Source organism: Puntigrus tetrazona, chromosome 24, assembly GCF_018831695.1.
Source record: "Puntigrus tetrazona isolate hp1 chromosome 24, ASM1883169v1, whole genome shotgun sequence".
NCBI classification, from domain to species: domain Eukaryota; kingdom Metazoa; phylum Chordata; class Actinopteri; order Cypriniformes; family Cyprinidae; genus Puntigrus; species Puntigrus tetrazona.
The window spans coordinates 17,465,794-17,485,364 of NC_056722.1; the positions used below are offsets into that span (position 1 = coordinate 17,465,794).

General features: G+C 36.9%; 2 protein-coding genes across 3 annotated transcripts in view; both read right to left on the reverse strand.

Annotated features, from left to right (window-relative positions):
- oxsr1b (oxidative stress responsive kinase 1b) overlaps positions 1–14,474 on the reverse strand; it is a 37,375-nt gene extending 22,901 nt beyond the window's left edge. The window contains exons 1-2 of one of the 2 annotated variants that reach the window (XM_043225692.1): positions 14,224–14,474; positions 3,029–3,141 (exon numbers count right to left, since the gene is read on the reverse strand). In XM_043225692.1, coding sequence (XP_043081627.1) covers positions 3,029–3,141; positions 14,224–14,293 — 183 coding nt within the window. In that variant the 5' untranslated portion in view covers positions 14,294–14,474. The remainder of the gene's footprint in view (positions 1–3,028; positions 3,142–14,223) is intronic. The other variant, XM_043225693.1, reaches the window with a different exon arrangement.
- A 260-nt stretch (positions 14,475–14,734) lies between these two features.
- myd88 (MYD88 innate immune signal transduction adaptor) lies at positions 14,735–18,924 on the reverse strand. Its single transcript, XM_043226478.1, has 5 exons — positions 18,382–18,924; positions 17,756–17,878; positions 17,502–17,682; positions 17,210–17,301; positions 14,735–16,762 (listed from the first exon to the last, which is right to left on the reverse strand). Exons 1-5 carry the CDS (start codon positions 18,683–18,685, stop codon positions 16,608–16,610), a joined length of 855 nt encoding a protein of 284 aa, XP_043082413.1. The 5' UTR covers positions 18,686–18,924; the 3' UTR covers positions 14,735–16,607.
- Positions 18,925–19,571: the final 647 nt, after the last annotated feature.

Below are 19,571 nucleotides of genomic sequence, written 5' to 3' on the forward strand. Positions count from 1 at the left end.
TTCAGGATTCAAACCATCCATTGACAAGTACTTCAAAACTAAACTACGGCAATGACGGGGAAAAACATCTAGGATGATGATCTGCTATCACCATTTGGTCTCTTCAGCTTTCAGATTGAATACAGAAGAGACACATTAGTATATTTATGATTCAGCAAATCACTTTGCTTTGACCCACTGATATTTCTCACCATGCCCTGATCCCTCATGACACAAACACACACAGTTATGCCAACAGAAAAAACAAGCTCTTTTTCCATTAGCTTGAAAATCAGATTAAAACAGGTCAGCAGGATATTTAGCTGATTCACTGTCAGAAAAGCACAATCAATTTGAAGAACATTTCCTTTGAGATCAGTAAAAGGAAAATTGCTCTCCTGCAGAACTGTATTAGAAATGCAATATTATTTAAAATCACAGTAAATTTTATAAATTAAATGTAATAAATACATTTTAGTGTGAAAGTGAAGTACATTTTAGCTATACCTGGCTGCAAGTTTGGCAAAAAAAAAAAAAAAACATTTTAAATTAGCAGTTTGATCTTTGATATGATAATTTATATCTTGTACTAAATAACTTCTAGTAAAATATAATAAAATACAAAGACAAAAGGAAGTGCTTTTTTTCAGATGACTAGTTGGCATTTATGGGTTTTCCAGGGATAAATGTAACATTATGTTCAATCTATTCATTAAGCTCAGACTTTGCTCCATATCAAAAGTACCTATTATAATAATTATTGGATGGGATGAGTGATAAAAACAAAAGTTAAGTGAGGATTTGTTCACTCATCAGCTGAAAACAGTATAGGCCAGGGTTCCTCAAATTCAGTTTAGCTCCAACCCTGATAAAACTCACCTACCTGTGATTTTCTAATAATCTTGAGGACACTGATTAGCATGCTCATGCGTGTTTGATTAGGGTAAGAGCTAAACTCTGCAGAAAAGCGGCTCTCGAGGTCCAGATTTGAGAACCCTGGTATAGAACGAATGATTCATCAAAAAGATGATGTACAGCACAAAGCCATGTTCTAAGCAGTTAATCTATCCAGGAGAAATACAGCACCGTCATCTGACGAACAATTGGCAGTCACTGAAGTCATGTGATTGGAGAAGGCCATGGGGAGTTCTTGTCACGTCTCCATAGAATAAACGCTGCAGTGGTAAACAGTGGGGTCACTATAGATTCAGCTTGACGTCAGTGGCACGGACAGGATCGCAGCTCAGTCAGAGAGCAAAATTGTTCCTCCCACCACCACAGAGTCACACGGCTGCTGCGTTGTGACTTGTTCGGACTGTCCTGTTCTTTTCTTCACAGCTATCTGGGCTGCTCCTGCGTGTTGGGAAGAACTGGAGCATGCTATACTCCAGCAAATTGGGCTGATCAGCAGTGAAACTGACTCAAACCTCTGGAAGGAATTTCCTCAGAGTACAACCCTTGATGCAGATTGCATGCAATATAGCTGCCTTGCTGCTCCTGCTCATTATGGGAGCAATCTGGCTTTAATTTAATGCCTCCTCTGTGTTTAAGAGAGCGCTCAGCAGGTCATAAAGACAGCGAAAGCATCAGAGGAAACCTGAACTTCTAATTTTCCAAGTGACCCTAACTCTCCGAGAATCTCCCTTTAACTTTCACCCAGGTCATTCCCGAGGGTTTACTTCAGTTCAGCTGGAAGAAAGTCTCAGTTTACTGAAATCACTGAGGGCACGACTAGGGAGAATATCCGCCACGACGTCGCAAGACACCCGGATGAGGGAAAAATAGAGCTTTTGGTAGCCTCCTGCCATGAGCTTGTAAATCGGGAATACGCGTTTTCCCAGTGAAGGACGAAACGAGCTCCGCCTGGTCACGAGGAACAAAAGTATGACCTTTTGAGCTCCTTGAGGAGTTGACAGATGAAGTTAATAAGCTGAGAAGGGGAAAGGATTTGCAGAAAAACCTAAGGAGTCTCGAATGGAAACTATAACCTGGCTGTAATTTGATAAGCATGTAACAAAAACTTTCAAACAGAAATTGATGTTTTACACTTGGAAAAAAGGCAAAAAAGTTCTTTAATGACCGAGATGAAGTCTTCTATAAGCTAATGCTGTAATTCACAAGAAGTGCAAGGGGGAATTCTGACTAGGAAATAAAAACTGCCATTAAAATGGAAAACACAGGGAATCCCTTTGGTCCAGTTAATAGTGGTTTCCAGGCAATCTGGAAATTGCAGAATCCGTGTGTCAACTCCTTTTATTGTAAGAAACAGTTTTGACTCATTTACTTGTAGAGTGTACTTTGATCGATTCAATGTAGCCTTGTTTAAAAAAAAATACCAACTTCAAATGGTAGTATACTTAAAGTACTTATTTTTTTCTTATTTTAAGATGAACATGTACAATTCAAATGCAAAAAACCTGACTCCATCTGAGATTTTCATTTAAATGAGCATTTTCATCAGACTCCTATGTTTAGGTTCAGTAATTTCACTATTAAATTATTTAGTGTCATATTTTCACAAATTTAAAAAGAAATTTTAGAATTAAAAAAAAAATGTATTTATTTGTCAAAATACACATAACAAATGTCAGTTTATTTGTGTCCGTGTATTAGAACCGGTTCTGTACGGTCATTATTCACCGTCAGCTCATAAAAGGTGTTGACATTTATGAACCATGACTTATAGAGTGGTATTTCTCATATGCACCCTTCAAATGTTGCACAGCTGGGATCATGTCAAACAGGTTTCATATATATTTAAGTAGAACATGTGAAATTTCCAAATGGATCCACACCATCCACACCAAATAGTTTCATAGTCTGAGAATGTACCAACTATTGTCTATTGGCACAAACCTAAGTAAATGATTAAGTTAATTTGCATAATATTGTATATCTGCGACCATATGAGCATAGCCGCCAACACTAATACCAATCCCAATCCCAGAACTCCACATGAAATGGATTTCACAGCCTATCTGACTTTCATACTCATGCTAATATAATGTTCAATGCAGTGCTGTTTGAATATGTGAAGCAGGTTCAATACCAGGAGCTCATCCATGCTGGTTTGGCATTTTTCCAGATTAATGCGTTTGATGGCGACCTTCTCCTTCCTGGGTACACAGTAGGCAGCCTGGACCACCGCCGTAGCTCCGCTTCCTGCAATACACAAGAACGCATGTTAGAATACATCAGGAGCTGCATGGAGACGTGACATCAAGACAAAAAAAGAGAGCGAAGAGGAACAAAACCTGCACGAACCCCCCAGATACCTCAAACCGAAATCCATAAAGCATTACACTATGGCTTAAAGTGACTATATAACAAATATAGTAGCATTTTCACTTCTAATGTTCACTATAAAAATGCAAACCAATGGCATAAATAAAAAGTAACTGAATGAAGATTAAATAATCATTACACTCATTCTTACAGTGTAATACATTTAAGTACTGGCTAACATTAACTACACATACTATATAGTAAGGGTTATGACTGGGGTTTGGGTTTGGATTAGGGCTACTTTCATGTAATTATGCAGAATGTATTGCTATAATAATAGTAAATTCACGTAACATGCAACAGGTAAAAAAGTGCTACCTTCATAACCTTTATTAAATAATATTTAATAATTGTATTATTGTTATTAGTTACAAAGCGATGTTACACTTAAAATGGTATATTTTACTGTTGTATGAATGACAAAAGACTGAAAAATCTAAAAATAAAATAAATGATCTTTAAGAAAAATCATTATTTTTATTATTATTTTTAAAGAAATCGTAGGAAAACAGCAAATACCATTTACATTAAAAATGTATTATTACTATATTATGTTACTAAAATGTTATCTGTATGGATGATAAATGACTATCACTGTCAGAATTAGCAAAAGTATAAGAAACGGGTCATTCAATTATTTCACAAATAATAAAAATAACTTAATGAACTATTATTACACTTTCTTCGCTGAATAAATGACAAAATATTACTACTGTCAAAAATTAGTTCTGCAAATTGGTTTTCAGACACTTAAACAAACAGAATTGCTCACTAAACAGTAACATTTACCTCCAGTCATGACACCTACTCCCTGGGAAAGCGTTGGAGAAGAGCTGACAGCGAAATGCTAAATCAAACATTCCTCTTGTCACGGCAGCATTGGACATTCATAAGAGAAGACTATTAAATCCTAACAGACTATAAGTCAAAGGATTTGAGCTATACTTGGCTTTCAACTTTACTGCTGAGGTTAATCTCCAGAGTGCATTAATGAGGTTCTGCTCATGGCACCACAGACTGGCACAAGAGAGAAGGCAGACGAGACACTTCTGGAGACGGTTATCCTTGAGAATGCAAGGTCGTCCTGGTCCTCACATCCTTAATAATAGAAGACAATACTCTTCAGGGGCCGAAGCTCTAGTAAATCAGCGCACACCTATGTTTCCACTGCAAGCTGAATATAAATGACATATTATTGTGCTGGTATGAGGCAGAGGGATTTTTTTTAAATCACCTTTAATCATATACCTGAACTCCATATGGCCTAATAATAACAAAGTCCTCATTGTTTAGCGTTTTGATTGCACCAGCAAGGCACCATGGATTAGAAGAAAGAAAAAAAAAAGCTCATAGAAGTTCTCCTTTGCAGGTAAAAACTATAGCACTGAATGGTCCTGACTAGTTAGTGTACAGCCAAATACAGTCACTGAAGAATCTGATAGCTAGAATGTAACCAAAATGTGCTGACAGCAAGCCCATTAATCACATCCTGGCCTGTATGTTACGGCCTCCAGCTGGATGCTGGTCCCCAGCGCGGCCCTCAGAGCGCCAGCTGTGAGTAACAGTTCAGTCGGGATCTTCAGCATTCATCAATCAGTCTAGAGCTATATTTGAGACCCTATGCCATACATAAAAGAGCGCAGCTCACCAGACGGAGAAAATATAGAGTTGACTGAAGCCAGCAGCGTGTCTTTAAATGTAATTCCTACTATGAAACAAACAATCGGTTGTTACGGATTATTCAGGGAAGACTGTACCAAAAATTGGACCATGCACGTGCCCATTTTAGCTGAAAAAGAATGACCATCAGACAAACAAAAATTTGTTTCATTTTAATTTAATTTTGTTTTCTTATGCATTTATTTTGTTTTATAAAATAATCACTACCATATGGAACATTTTTTGTTTGGTTTTTTTTTTATCATAATCGCCCATGGTGATTTAAAAAAAAAAAAAAAAAAAAAAAACACTAAAAATATTGTATTTAAATATGCATCCTCATTTTGTCTATTTTTTATATTAAGATAATGCTCCCTTAATTTTTTTGTTTAATTGATTTATTTAGTTAAATTAATATAGAATTTCAGCCTAAACAAAGATAAAAATAAATTTTCACAAAAAAAAAAGAACAAAACTATAAATACATTTGTAGTAACTTAATTTAACATATCTACAAATCAAAATGAGGTGCTGCCACTACAAAGTTTGTGAATATTAAAGCATACATATATATACACATATTTACATATATACACACATGGTTTTTATTCAGCAAGGGAACTGATTCAACTGATCAAAGCTGAAAGTAATCAGTAAAACAGATCTTAATTTACAATACTATTTGTTTTTACTATATGTTTTTTCAAATAAATGCAATCTTGTTGAACATAAAAAAACCTTTTTTTTCAATAATGTTTAAAAAAATGTTTTGCAAACTTTAACAGTTTAAACAACTTCTTAACTTCTTTCTGTCTCCAATAAACGCATCAAGTGTGTCACACAGAAGGAAGTAATACAACAGCAAAAGCAGCCAAGCAAACCAAAAAGCAAATATAATAAAGTCTTTTATATATATATATATATATATATATATATATATATATATTGTGACGAAGGCGTCCGAGGATCGATCAGCGTTGCCCTGGGAACAAACACGGAACACCTACACCAGCCACTCAACGACGGATTCGCCACACCTGGAGCTCATCAGCCGCGGGCCAGATAAGCCCGGCCAGGCGACGGCTTCAGTGAGCCACGAGACTCGGAAACGCAAGCTAACCTGTTGTCTCTTTCTTTGTCTCCCAGAAGCTACAACGTGACGGGCCTGCCTGAGCTACTTCCCCTACTACCTCACAGTGGACTCCTCACGTTACTAAGCACGGAAACACTGAGACGACTCACCGCTGCACTCACCGGATTCACCGCTACACCACCCCGGACTCACCGCCGCACTCCTCGCACGGACTCACCGCTCACCTTCTGTGTATTGTCTAATAAATACACCCTCCGGGGTTTTCACTGCACCTGTTTCTCTTGTGCTTCCTCTGCCTCGCCACAATATATAAATGCAATAAAGTATTGATAACAGCCATGAGATGAACATCAAAGACATACTTTCATCTGGTCAGTTATTAGACGGTTAATATTGCAGGTGTGTTGGGTGCCGTCGTCTTGTTATGGTCCTCAAGGGTCACTGGACTGAAAATACTGCAGAAGAAGAGTTTCTGTGCACACAGCAACAGGATTTTATTGAGGTCTGTAACTGGTTTATGAACTGAATCATTCAATATTATGTTACCAGGTTACAGCATTAGAAAGATTAAATCAAGAACTACCAACTAATGTGATTGCTACCTCGATTATCCACAGAACAACCGGATATATGTCCGAGTTTTGATCAATCCTGTTAACCAAATGTTTACAGATATAAACGTGTCTGACCACACGTGCCTGGAGACTGAAAAACACTTAATGTATCTGATCCAAGGTTTAATAAAGTCTGAATAATGATTCATTTCTTCCTCCCCTACACTTGATGTCCCTCATTAGAGCGGATGTTAACTTCATGAGGGAGTTTAAGAGGAGATAAAGGTTAATAGCCTTCAATTACTTTCCAGAATCACACATTAACTTGCTGTTTTGAATTCAAAGCCACTTGTCAAGAAAAAAAAAAAAAAAAGGAGGTTCATTTGGCCATGCACACACACTTGTGTTAATAAAAATGAAGGGGGAATTCATAGTTAAATTGTCTTAAAGGGACACTTACAAGGTATATTTTGGAAGAAATTGTGCGTGTCCAAACCAAAATCAGCTGCCCATAAAGGGCAAAGTGTTGAATTTGACTGCTTGACAGGATGGCTCAATAGACTAGCATCTGAAATCGGCTGAGTGGTTTGAATGTGCTCCTTCATGCATACCTTGAGTCAGCCTGTTCTCTCACATCAGGAGCTCTTTATTACATTTCCTGCATTCCTCATACTATTCTGGGCCGCACTGAGACATGTCACACTTAGGGCGCTTCGTACTCGAGAAAAGCTCTGACAGAGCTTCTTGATGCACAGGAATGCATGAGATTCACTTTAAAGGGTGAATTGGATTTCGAGAAGTACAACTGGTAGAGTGTGTTTGACATTTTTTTGCCAGCATGACGAAGCACGATTTTCTCTAACCCTAGCAATTTCGCACTGTTCTTGTACCGCAATATAACAGCAAAACATGTTATAACCACCACTGTAGTACAATTCCTGAACAAATGACTCACATAATCCAGTTCTTTTCAATGAATCAAATGCATACAGTGTAACCAGTCTTGTCTGGTTAACAAAGAAATGACTACATCCTTTTTACTGAAAGCCACTCATATGAAGGACAACTGTAGAACTCATATGAACTGGTTCTTTTAGTGAATCAAAAGTGTAAGCACAAACACAATCGGTGCAGTCAGATATGAAGACATTTTTTTTCATGAACAAAAACATAACATAAACAGTACAGCAAGATTCGTAAACGAATGATTCGTTTTAACTAGTCCAATTCATGAAGAAAAATGTCTCAAGTGAGCTGGTTCTTTAAAGTGATTCAGTGCAGCCTGAGTCACAAACAAATGATTCTTTTTACTGAACCAAAAGCATACGCAACAAAAAACTACTTGAACCAGTTTGAGACCCAAAATAATGACGCTTTTTATCTGGTCTTTTTAATGAATCATTCAGAAAGATTCACAGTCTCAAGGGTTAACGATTGAATCAATCAAATGGCCCAGATTCATGGGATTCTTATCGTTGAACACAACTTCTTTCACTTCTTTCATTTCCAGCAACAATAACCAAACATCTCCAGTCTAGAAAAGAGAAAAAGAGATTGGTCCTTTTTCCATGGGTCTGACTCTATCCCGTGAGACTCTTGACTCTCTGAGGTGGAAAGAACAGCTAGGATCAGTGCAATAACAAGTCTTCAATTCCCCCAGGAGGACACAAACACAATGATTCTGCTGAGTGTGCTCCAAACCCACATTCACACATGGTGAACTTTCCAGAGGAGAGTGGAGAAACAGAAGTACCTGGGAAATCCTCCTGGACTATACGGTTTATTACAATGTGATCCAGTTAAAGCAAGCCTTTGTCTGCAATCAACAGGGTCGAAACGAATCAGACAAACCCATCCTTGGCTGGAAGACAAAAGGAAACGTTGACTAATGTCAACTCCATTCAAAAAGTCATGCTTTTAATGGAAAGAACATGTGCCCTCAGCTCCAATTCTGCGAAGTGAAAGCTTACTCTCTAATTCCCGTGAAAGCAACGGGAGGTGAAGCATACTGTATCCTACATACTGCAGATGTTGACAGCACAGCACTTGGGCTGTAGAAGTGACTAATAGGTCTCAATATTGTATTAATGTATTACAAAATTATGAAGACCAACATGTCAAAATTAATTTTCAGCGGCAATCGCTGTTTAAAAGTAACTTTTACTGCAGTGCCATTATAGTCTGTTAAGAAAAAAGTCAGAGGCCTGATGTCTTATGAACAATGATGGTGGCACATGATTAACTGAGCTTTAATATTTACAATCAGGGGTGTGTTCTGACCGCAAGTATGAGCAATAGTAATAGCAATTGATAATTATAAGGTGGGTGATGAAAACAAACAGCTTATTTTGTTTCACATAAGGTCATTCTTTCTTTCGGTGCATTTCTCTAAACCAACAGAAGCAATACTTGGAATACAAGAATACAGGGCCTTCATAAAAGTTGCTCTGGTCAGCAACTACAGCTTCCAGCTGGGCTCAACACCACTGGACAGTTTACATAAGGATTCAGATACACAGAAGTGCTAAGCACCATAAAATGAGCCCAATGATGCGACAGAAAAGCAACCAACTCCTAGGCTGTGCTTAAAAAGCCTGTACCATCGTTTAAATCTAAATCAAGTCTTCTCAATCCATGACTCGGATATTGTGAATATATTTAGGATACTAGACTTGTGATGAACAGAAATGATTGCTTACTTAAACATGGAATCGGTCATTTGACCGCAAACTGAATCTATCGATCAATCATTAATTAATTAATGAAAAACTGTGTTGTCAGAATAATTTAGTAAAAAAAAAAAAAAAAAAAAAAAAAAAAAAAAAAAAAATGGAAAGAAAACATTTACAGAAAAAAAAAACTGTAATTTACATTCAAATTGTGTTTAAGGAATCACTTGATAATGTAGATGAAAATACAGCACAAATCTGCCATAAACATTAAATATATATAAAATGGTGGGATGTGCGCTCTGTCTCTCTCACATAAACTATAGAGCATGACTTAAAAAACACTGGCATTATAATGAAAACTGTATAGGATGTAAAATCTATAGTAAATTTGCATTGCTGAAAGCGCATCACAGTGGGAGCTGCAGCTAGCATATGTTCACTGGCATATGCTTTCTTTTGTGCAGATACAAGTTGTAATGTTACGTCCATGTTATGCATCCAAATTTTCTGATTAATGTCATAGAGTTACAGTTTATTAGCATAAAGTCAGCTTTACCCAAGGCAGCTATTCCTTTTTAAGATGCTTCTTTTTTAATAACATTACTGCATCACAAACAGTGTTCCAATTATGTGTTTATGTTTTCATAGCAATGTTTTTTTACTTTTGCTTTTTTACTTTCATTTTCATTACCTCCATTACAGCCATGCACAGCCCCCACGCAAGCCCTGCCTCCAATTACTAATTAATGGGTTTTGAAACCTATCGATGCTAAAAATAACAAATGGTCAAAAATGCCCAGCCCTACTTTACATGCAAAACGACTAATATGACAACTATAAAAATACTCAGTCGACCGCTACACAAATGTGCCAAACTGATAACAAAAGCTATTAAGAAACATGATTATTTAAACAACATGCCTTCGAATCTAAAGTGTTACGTAGGGATTTCTGGAAATATAAATTTTTGACTAATTTAGAAGTTGATTCATTTTATTAATTTTTTTACCGTAATATTACATTAAATATCCAGTTACATCTTTTACATTTTTTCTCTTTAGCCTATATAATACAGTTAACACTTACAAAAAAAAAAAAAAAAAAAAAAAAAGTTACGGTTTACATTAAAAAACAAAAAATGAACACATTTATTGCTTGCATTTTATAATAACATTAACAGAATACATAAGCTGGTAGAGTTTCAAAACAACAAATCTTACTGCAGCTGTTGAATAGTGTGTTATAAGTTCTGTTCACGCATCTGCTAAACACACAAAGTGATAGACCTTCAGATTTAATAATCAAAATGACGATAGAGGAACCGACAGCATCAATCCAGCCAGCCCAGTGTCCACACATTTAACATGTTTCCCTGTTGTAGCTTATCCACTTGACTATTTTAATCCTGAGTACTTTACTGCATTCACTGTAATACTGTTTTGACTGTTTAGTCGCATGTTACGTCTTTATCGTTATTTACTATAGACTTAGTTTGCTAGCTAGCGAAGCCATCATCATTTAAATGCATTATAAACATGTATGGCTATGTACATCTAATTAAACTTCTAAGGCCCAGACATGCTACTTCCTGGAGATATATTCTGCCCAGGGTTTCTAAATTGCCTAGAATAACAATCAAAGTACCACGAAGTACGAATTCGAGTGAGCGTGGTTTCAGTACGGACCGTGGATACGCTCTAGAATTCGAGTTTTTGGGGAGGTTTTTTGGCTGGGTGACAAACTCATACTAATGTGACAACACGTATTTAATATTGCTTTTCATGGTGAAGTACAGCATGATTACAGCAACAGAACTAAAGCTTAACGTGTCCAACCTTAATCTTTAACTCCAGAAGGTCTACAATCAAACTCGCCTCTAGCGTGAACTCCTGTTTTGGCATGTCACGTCACATGCCAGGTTTCAACAAAGAAGCAATTCTGAAGGTGCATGCTAGAGGGCACAACATACCCTCACAGGGATACACGCAGAGAGTATTTCCAAGAATTTGGGGGGTAATAACTAAATCTTTTGAGGAAACTAGAGCTTACGAAAACAAACCAGAAACTCTGAGGTCTATGTATCAGTGAACTGCAATAAAAGGCTCACTAAAAGACAAGCCCAGACTACAAGGCTACATATTAATTACTTTATATTTAAATTTTCAAGCGGAGATATCCAAGTAATTCTTGTGAATTCAAATATTTAAGGCGTGAAAGATGATATACTTTTCCTCCTGGAGTTGAAATGTTGAAGGTGTGGGGTACTTTAGAGCTGATGAGTCAAAAGAGGAGGCACCGCAGACAGGTTTGACCAGTCTCTGTATCTCTCTCTCTTTCGCACGCACACACACACACACACACACACACACACACACACACACAGGCTAGGCCCTACTGCACAGCAGTTTAAAGGAAAGCACTTCTACTTGTTGCCAATTTGTACAGTACTCAGAATGAAAAAATGAAAAGTCGAAAGTCTTAAGACAAGAATGCATTTTGGTTTGGGGTTTTTGGACAACTCTGATGAAATCTACTTTACTTTTGATCTACTTTAAATGTTGACTAGTGTAATATTATTCCATTTTATGTTCGGTCACATCAGTCAAAATGTTTCCCAAAATTATAATATAAATATTTTATTTATTACCTCCACAAGATTGCACAAAAAGAGCAATAACCTTTTTGGAAACGTGAACCTATAGCAGCACAGTAACAATTTAATTACCCTAATGTAATACTTGTATACTAAAGTGGTAGATGTTTGGGCTGTATTACGAGTTACTCTGGCAAGAGCTTTACAGCTTCGAAAACTAGTAAAACCTTGTCAAAACATGGAACACGTAAAAAGCTGTGTGGAAAACCTCCCTTTGGGGTCTAAAGCCCTGGAAAGATATATGTCAGGTATCAGATGACTCTCCCAGCACTCCGGTGACTGTGTATAGAGGTAATCTCATGCTAAAACCCTGCGATGTAACGAGATTAAACCAACCAGTAACCAAAACAATACAGTCAATAAAACATTCAGAGAACGAAGAGAGTTACACATGAGAGCAGATCATGCCTAGAAAGCAGATTTGGAGAAGCTCTGTAGCGCTTTTATACGGCCTGGCTGTAAAACTCACTCTCCGGACAGAGTCATGGATCATCAAAAAGAATTACGGCATATAACTGAGTCTTTATGGCCTCAAAACAAGGAGGTGGTGGACTCTGTTTAGCCACATATGGCGCATTTATTATAACAGAAAACTCCCTCTGGACAAATCTTGTGTTTGATATCTTTTTCAGTGCATCTCTTCTTTAACCTTTCAGTTCCCAGAATAAACCTTTAACCACCAGTCCACACAGAGCTATTTTGTTTGCTATAGCTGAAATAAAAAGATGCCGCCAAAAGGTGTAATTACAGGTAATGAATGGCATGAGCTACGTGTTTAATACTACACATGTGTGTATCCACATATACTACTGGTTAACATTTTATAAATTCATTTTTAAAAGAAAAATAAGCCTCTTACACCTCACAAGGCTGCAATTATTTTATTTGACAAATCAAGAATACTATTATTGTGAACTATTATTAAGATTAAAATAACTGTTTTCTGTAACTTTTCTACACAGCATAAGCTTTTATATTAGTATTATTACTATTATTTGCAGACCATAATAACTTATTCGAATAATAATCGAGCGCGAAATTATCATATTAGAATGGTTCTGAAGAATCGCATTACACGCAAGACTAGAGTAACGATGCTGAAACTTCATAACACTTTAAATTATATTGCAATAGAACGATAAAAAAAGTTAAATATATGCACAGGCCTCTTTATAACGCACAAACTCACAGCCCTATGAAGGAAATGTTAACAGAGCTTAGTAAAGAGTCTGCTAGTGCATGCAACAACTGAAGGCTGGTTTATGACAGGATATGTCCTACTCTGAGGGTTTTTGAGGCCCAAAATGAAAAGGGGGTTCTCACCGGTCTGACATTTGACTCGGTTCTAAATTAAGCAGACTACGCTCACTCTACGAAACGTTTTAACAGTCATGTGTAAACTAACGCTGAGCCTTAGTCTGTAAGCAGTTTTTAACCAGCAGCAAAAGTGGGCAGTACCTGCATTATAGATTGCACAATGATATCAACCAATAGGTCTAATATTAGATGTAATATTTTACGTTTGCAGCCCAATATGTGTGTGAGATATGCATATACACACACACACACTATATATATATATATATATATATATATATATATATAGATAGATAGATAGATAGATAGATAGAGAGAGAGAGAGAGAGAGAGAGAGAGAGAGAGAGAGAGAGAGAGAGAGAGAAAGAAATGTCAAATAGTAAGAATAGTAAAGAAGCAAGGCCGTCATTACTGAAGTACTGAAGGAGCGTCACTGCACGTGCTCAGGCTTATCAGCAGAATGAGGCGTTGTCGCGTGCAGAATCATTTTGCTGTTTTGTGGCAGTTTGAAATGCAAACTATGCATGAAACTATATGGCGAATGCTGAAATGCGAACTATATGTTCACCAGCTTTTTACGTGACCGCCGATAAACTTCAACACATTCAGAATTTCAGTAAAGTGAGAGAGAGAGAGAGAGAGAGAGAGAGAGAGAGAGAGAGAGAGAGAGAGAGAGAGAGAGAGAAATTGGCATACGTGACAGGTTTGACAACTGAAGTGAAGGTTTGAGTCTTCTGCAGACACCTATTTAACTCACTAGCTTGTAAGACTATTTGAGCGTTTAAACCAAATGTCACGTGTTCTTAACAACTGCCAATTTTTTTAAAAAACCGCAAAGTCCCGGTTCGAATACGTAATTTAAAGCTAAAGCTTTCTACTCACAGCAACCTAACGTAACCCTGGACAACATCAAGCCCAACTTTTACGCAGCGTTTGCAGCTAAACACAACTTGTGTCTACAGGCACAGAATGCCATGTATTCGCCGGCTGTGATAGAAGGTACACACTCACCGATCACCTCCTGCAGCTCGTAGTCATCCTTGTTGATGGACCAGGGTTGGGAGCTCAGGTCCTCCGACATGTCTCAGGATTGCGTACCTTTATTTATACCCTGCTGAATCCGAGCACTAGAGTTTGGTGCTTACAGAAAACAACGTGTAAATGTTACTGTAATCCGCAAAGCAGTAGCATTCCAGCTCCTCTCCGCGATTATCTTCAACAGCCTTTCTATCATTCCCAAACTTTGCCACTAACGCCAAAAGCCCCGCCCACCGCATTCCTACACAATGACGGACGCGTCAGTCGGCCATCTTGAGTGTGTAATTACCCTCTTATCTACCCTACAGCCATTAACTAAATAATTAGCTTTATAACGGCGAAAATGTCATAGCTACTAGTTAATATTACTCTGATAAATTTGTGATATTCATATGATTTTGTTATGTTGACAGTGAATGTATAGGTGTTATTTATTTAATAAAATTTGTTTGACGATTTAAATGGAAAAAATAATTAAGCAACGTAAATTGTATATAATTTATTAGCACTGGTATAGGGACATAGGATCATAGGACATACACTCAGGGAACATTTAAAAAATATATATTTATTCATTTTTTGCAATAACTGGTAAAAAAAAAATCGGCCATAGTTCCTTTAAACTTTTTTGTTGTTTGTTTTTTGAAAATGCATTGTCGATGGTGGCCTTTTTATGGTTTATTATACTGCCATCTCGTGGCATACACAGTACATGGATCATCCCTCAAAGCGTATTCCTAAATATTCCTAAAGCAAGCAAAAATACACAGAAAAAAGAATTTTAAAAAAGATAACAAACAAAAAAAGCGACTAAACTAACAGTGAATCCCTCACATATTCTGGACAAACAGCGCTAGTCGTAACAAGTTTAATCGTGTCGACCTGGAAATACGTGATTCCCTTGTTTATTTTTTCACTACCCTTTGATATTTTCATAATATTTCTGTAAATTCATCACAAAACGCGAAACAAGCCAATAAAACGGAAGTATGCTAATACAGGTCACTTCCTGGAGGATGATGTCATTAGGCAGCTGCCTTGAGTTAAAGGGATATTACAAAAGAGTGGAATGGGAAGTAAATTGAAAACACAGGAAAATTATATTTAATGAGGATCAGCTGCAGCAATATTCTCAATACTTTAATAAAGTCGATGATGGAAGTCCACTGCACCCGGGGACATGACGAAAACTAAATAGAAATTTATAACTTGATTTATATATGTGAGACAATACAAATACTGTACTTAGTATGTCATCGGTTCAGTGGTCAGTTTTTAAATAGCATATCAAAAGGCACTCTCTATTAATTACTTTTAATTAAGTACTAACCCCTCAGTCTGTATAATCAACAACCAAACATGTTTTATTAAAAAAGCATATAATGTATGCTACACACACACACACACACTCTTCCATCTTAAAATCTGCAAGGTTTGCTGCAGAGGTCACTACTCGTTTGTTTTTCTAATGAACTTTTTTTTTAGAAGAATTTCTCACCACTTCACTGAAAGTTTCCACTAACAGGAAATGCGGTAAATGTGGTCAACTGATCTAAATACACAAAAATGACAAATAAGTTCTGAATACAGTTATCATTAATGCTATATGCATTACAGTCAATATATATTAATCTGTATGTGCGATGCTGTAAAATGCGTGAATGCAATATAAAAGTTCAGTTTTTTTCATATTAAACGAAGTCTGACCTAACAGATTAAAGCCAGTTAATGACGATCAAAGAAAGATTAAAGGTACTGAAGATAATTATAAATAAAATAGATAAAAACATAGTTAACCAACCATGACTGTAGCCGAGATAGATACACATCTGTAAATCTGTATTAAGCTGCTACCGAAAAATGTAACGAGGTTCATTCCAAAACAGCAGAGCAAACATAAAATACACAAATATATTTTGCATGATTATAACACAAAACGCTTAAAGCAGCAAAATGTTTCTTATATGAGCCCATAGTACTACACAACACTTCAAAGCTTTAACTAATGTTTTGCAATAGATGAAATGAACTAGCTGATGCACTTTCAGACTTCACATGCTGAAACACTCAACAAAATAAACGCTTCTGCACACTGCGAACAAGACATTGACAAGAACAATGAATAACCGTTTGTAGGGATTTGCTTTGGAAACTGAGCAACCTTTTGATTAAGTCAGACGTATCTGTTATAAAAACCACAAAAAGTACCTCTCTTGAAATGTTCATAAGCTGGACTCACTGCGGAGTCTGAGAAACTCTTCCAAGCAAGCAAAGATCACTTAAGGTGTTTCCCTTTATCCTCCAGAGAATAGCTTTACCCAGTGATGACTGACATTTAGGAGTGTCTATAGAAGAGATCAGGGCAGTGAGAGCGCCTTGGCCAGCCGGATCCAGAACCAGGCCTGCGTGCAGGGTCTGGTGTAATCACAGATGGTCAGAAAACGGAGAATGCTGGGAAAAGGCCTCTTCATGCTTTTGTAGACGACAGGGATTAGACGTTTAGATCGAGCTCCTGCAGCGGAGACAAAAGTCAAACTGTTACAAGAGTTTCTGTGCCGCATTTTCCTTCAGATTGAATGATGTGACATGCATATTTCATGCACAGATATATCACAACACCTGGAGTGTTCACTGAAATATAGCTGCAAGCAGTAATCATTGGCTCTATCTTTTAAGCAGGTGAATTTAGAAGGACTATTTGCGAGAGACAGACTTCCTGCTACTTCCTTTTCAATTTTCAACCCACATACTCATTTAAATCAAACAAATACTACGCCGCTAATCTTAACTGCTCGATTGTTTACCATTGCAAAATGTAAACTATATGTAAAGAGTTTTGTGCATGTATGCATGACGTGCGCACTATGTTTATGGCTTCCAACCCCGGTGTGTGTTTCATGCTGCAGGTTTAAGCAAAAAAAAAATTATAATACAACTGAGTATTAAGAAAATGTTGCACCTGGGCAAAGGCTGAGCGCAAATTTGGTTTGAAAGTCACACGCATCACTGTCCAGATAGTCGTCAGAAATGACCACCACCATCCTCTTGCACCTAAAGGCAAAAAAAGAAAAAAAAAATTCAGATATTACAATTCTGCTGGCCAATACCAAAAGCAGTTGTTATTACAGTTGTAGACTATTTTGTTTAAACTAATAAAAAAAGTATTGCTAAATATAAAATGATTCAATTATATTTTTTTAAAATTAACTTTAAGCAAACACTGGATGATATATAAGCCTAAACCAACTTGCCTTTTCTCTATAAGCTCACTGGCGATGGTCCACACACACGTGCCAGGAAGGACGTCTCGGTCAAAGACACACAGCTTCAGGTTGTATTCAGTCTGCTCCAACTGTTTGATCATCTCATGCACAAACTGGAAGTCACTCTTACAATAGCAGATGAAAGCATCGAAGGTCTCCGGTGTCAGACCTGTCCAGCGAAGACAATGATTAGTTTGGCAATCTGCTTCACAGTGCATTGAGACCGATCAGGGAAAACTCACCTTGTGGATCATCATAGAGCGTGATGCCGTCTCGTTCCTGCGTGCGCGGCCCACAGCTGTCCACCACTGGAACCTGGACAGGCTTCCTCTGCTGTCTTTCCAAATACTTCCTGCAGTCGTCGTCTGCACAAACACCAACAACACACAACAGCACTTAGTTGGAGATCCTTATTTTATTGTTGTCCAAAATAAAGAGCTATTTCATTTGTGTTAACTGGGCAGAATTTCTCAGTCGTGCTCTTTGGGGTTTTTTTTTCCTCTTCCCTCTTTTTTAGGGATATGGTTTAATTTCCCAAAAAGATGTTTTGAAGAGAGTGGACAAAAATTGCAATAAAACGTGAAATATCATAATCATTTTTCTTGTGGGTTAAATAATTCTGTTAAATTGTCTTCTGTTAATATGCTGTTGTAATTTCCTTTCCTTTTGTAAATTGATATTTTAACTGATACGAAAAGCAATACCAATATCGATGATAATGCCACTACGAAGCATTCATTTTAATAATTTAAAGCACACACATAAGCAATATACTAAGTATGTATACATTTATCCCATATAGTACAATTTAAAAGACTGAAGTATTGAAAAGTTGAAAAGAAGTATAAATAAAATCTTGATGACATACCTATAATTTCTTTGAGGTCAGATGTAACATCTTTCCTTTCAACTTTTTCTAAAATCGACAGTAAATTTGCTACCGTTGCCTCTGGACGAGTTTCCCACTCCGTTAAGACCTTTTCAAAGGGATAGTCTCTTTTCTCGAAGTTTTTGATCTCCAGGTAAGTAAAGTCCATCATTTCGGCCACTGTCCTCCAGTCTGCCGCCACTGTGTTTGTAGGATTCAAATACAGCCCCAGTTTCTTTCGGAAACTACAGTTTAAAGCTGTTATTGGAATCGCCTCGTAGTCTATACTCGATTTTGATGCCATATCTATGGCAAAATCTGACCGTTACAAAAACTAAAGTTGTTAATCTCCGCGTTCAACTCGAGAAGAGAAAGTGATAACGAACAAAAGTGAAATATTTTAATGTGCCATTTTCTGCCGGAAAAACAAACAAACAAAAAAAAATCACGAACTGTGGTATGCTACGCAGTATAGTACGCTAAAGAACTACATAAAGGTTGAGGAAATGTTCGCAGAATAACCTGAGTCAGAGAAATGATGAAACGCGCGTACAGCCAATGGCGTCGCGAGCACGTAAAAACAGGTCACGTAAAACAGTCAAACACACCAAATATGGGCAATTTCCGCTGCGATTACGGTGGGAAGTGGACTGTGGAGAAAAAAAAAAGTTTTAAAAATGTAGAATATTACACAATATTTGTCTAATTATGTTTACAGCACTGTCAGCGTTCAGTTGAATTTACAGTGAAGCAATTTTGTTAATATTAACATTTCGTCCATTAAAATCAGTGGTTTGACCAAAATACAGGAAGTCATTTTGTTGACAGGAAACATGTATTTTGACTTTTGAATTATTAACTTTTTTTATAATTATTATTTTTGGTTTTGTCAAATTATCAAATGGAGTAACATTAAGACAAATCCTTTATACATGTCTCAAAAATAGGCTTTAAAGTTTGAAAGGGGTTAAATGGTTGCTTTTTACGAATTTTTGTTAGCAATCATTTTGATCATGCAGCTGTCTTTTACAGCGTTTTCCCTCACTTGTTAAAACTAAACTGAAACCGTTTCCACTTCTCACTTCCTATTTCTGTATAAAGGAAGAAAATATTCTTTAGGTGTGCACTATTCAAACACCACATATCATGTATCTTCACCGTTTAAATTGACAAGGGAGAACTCACCAATA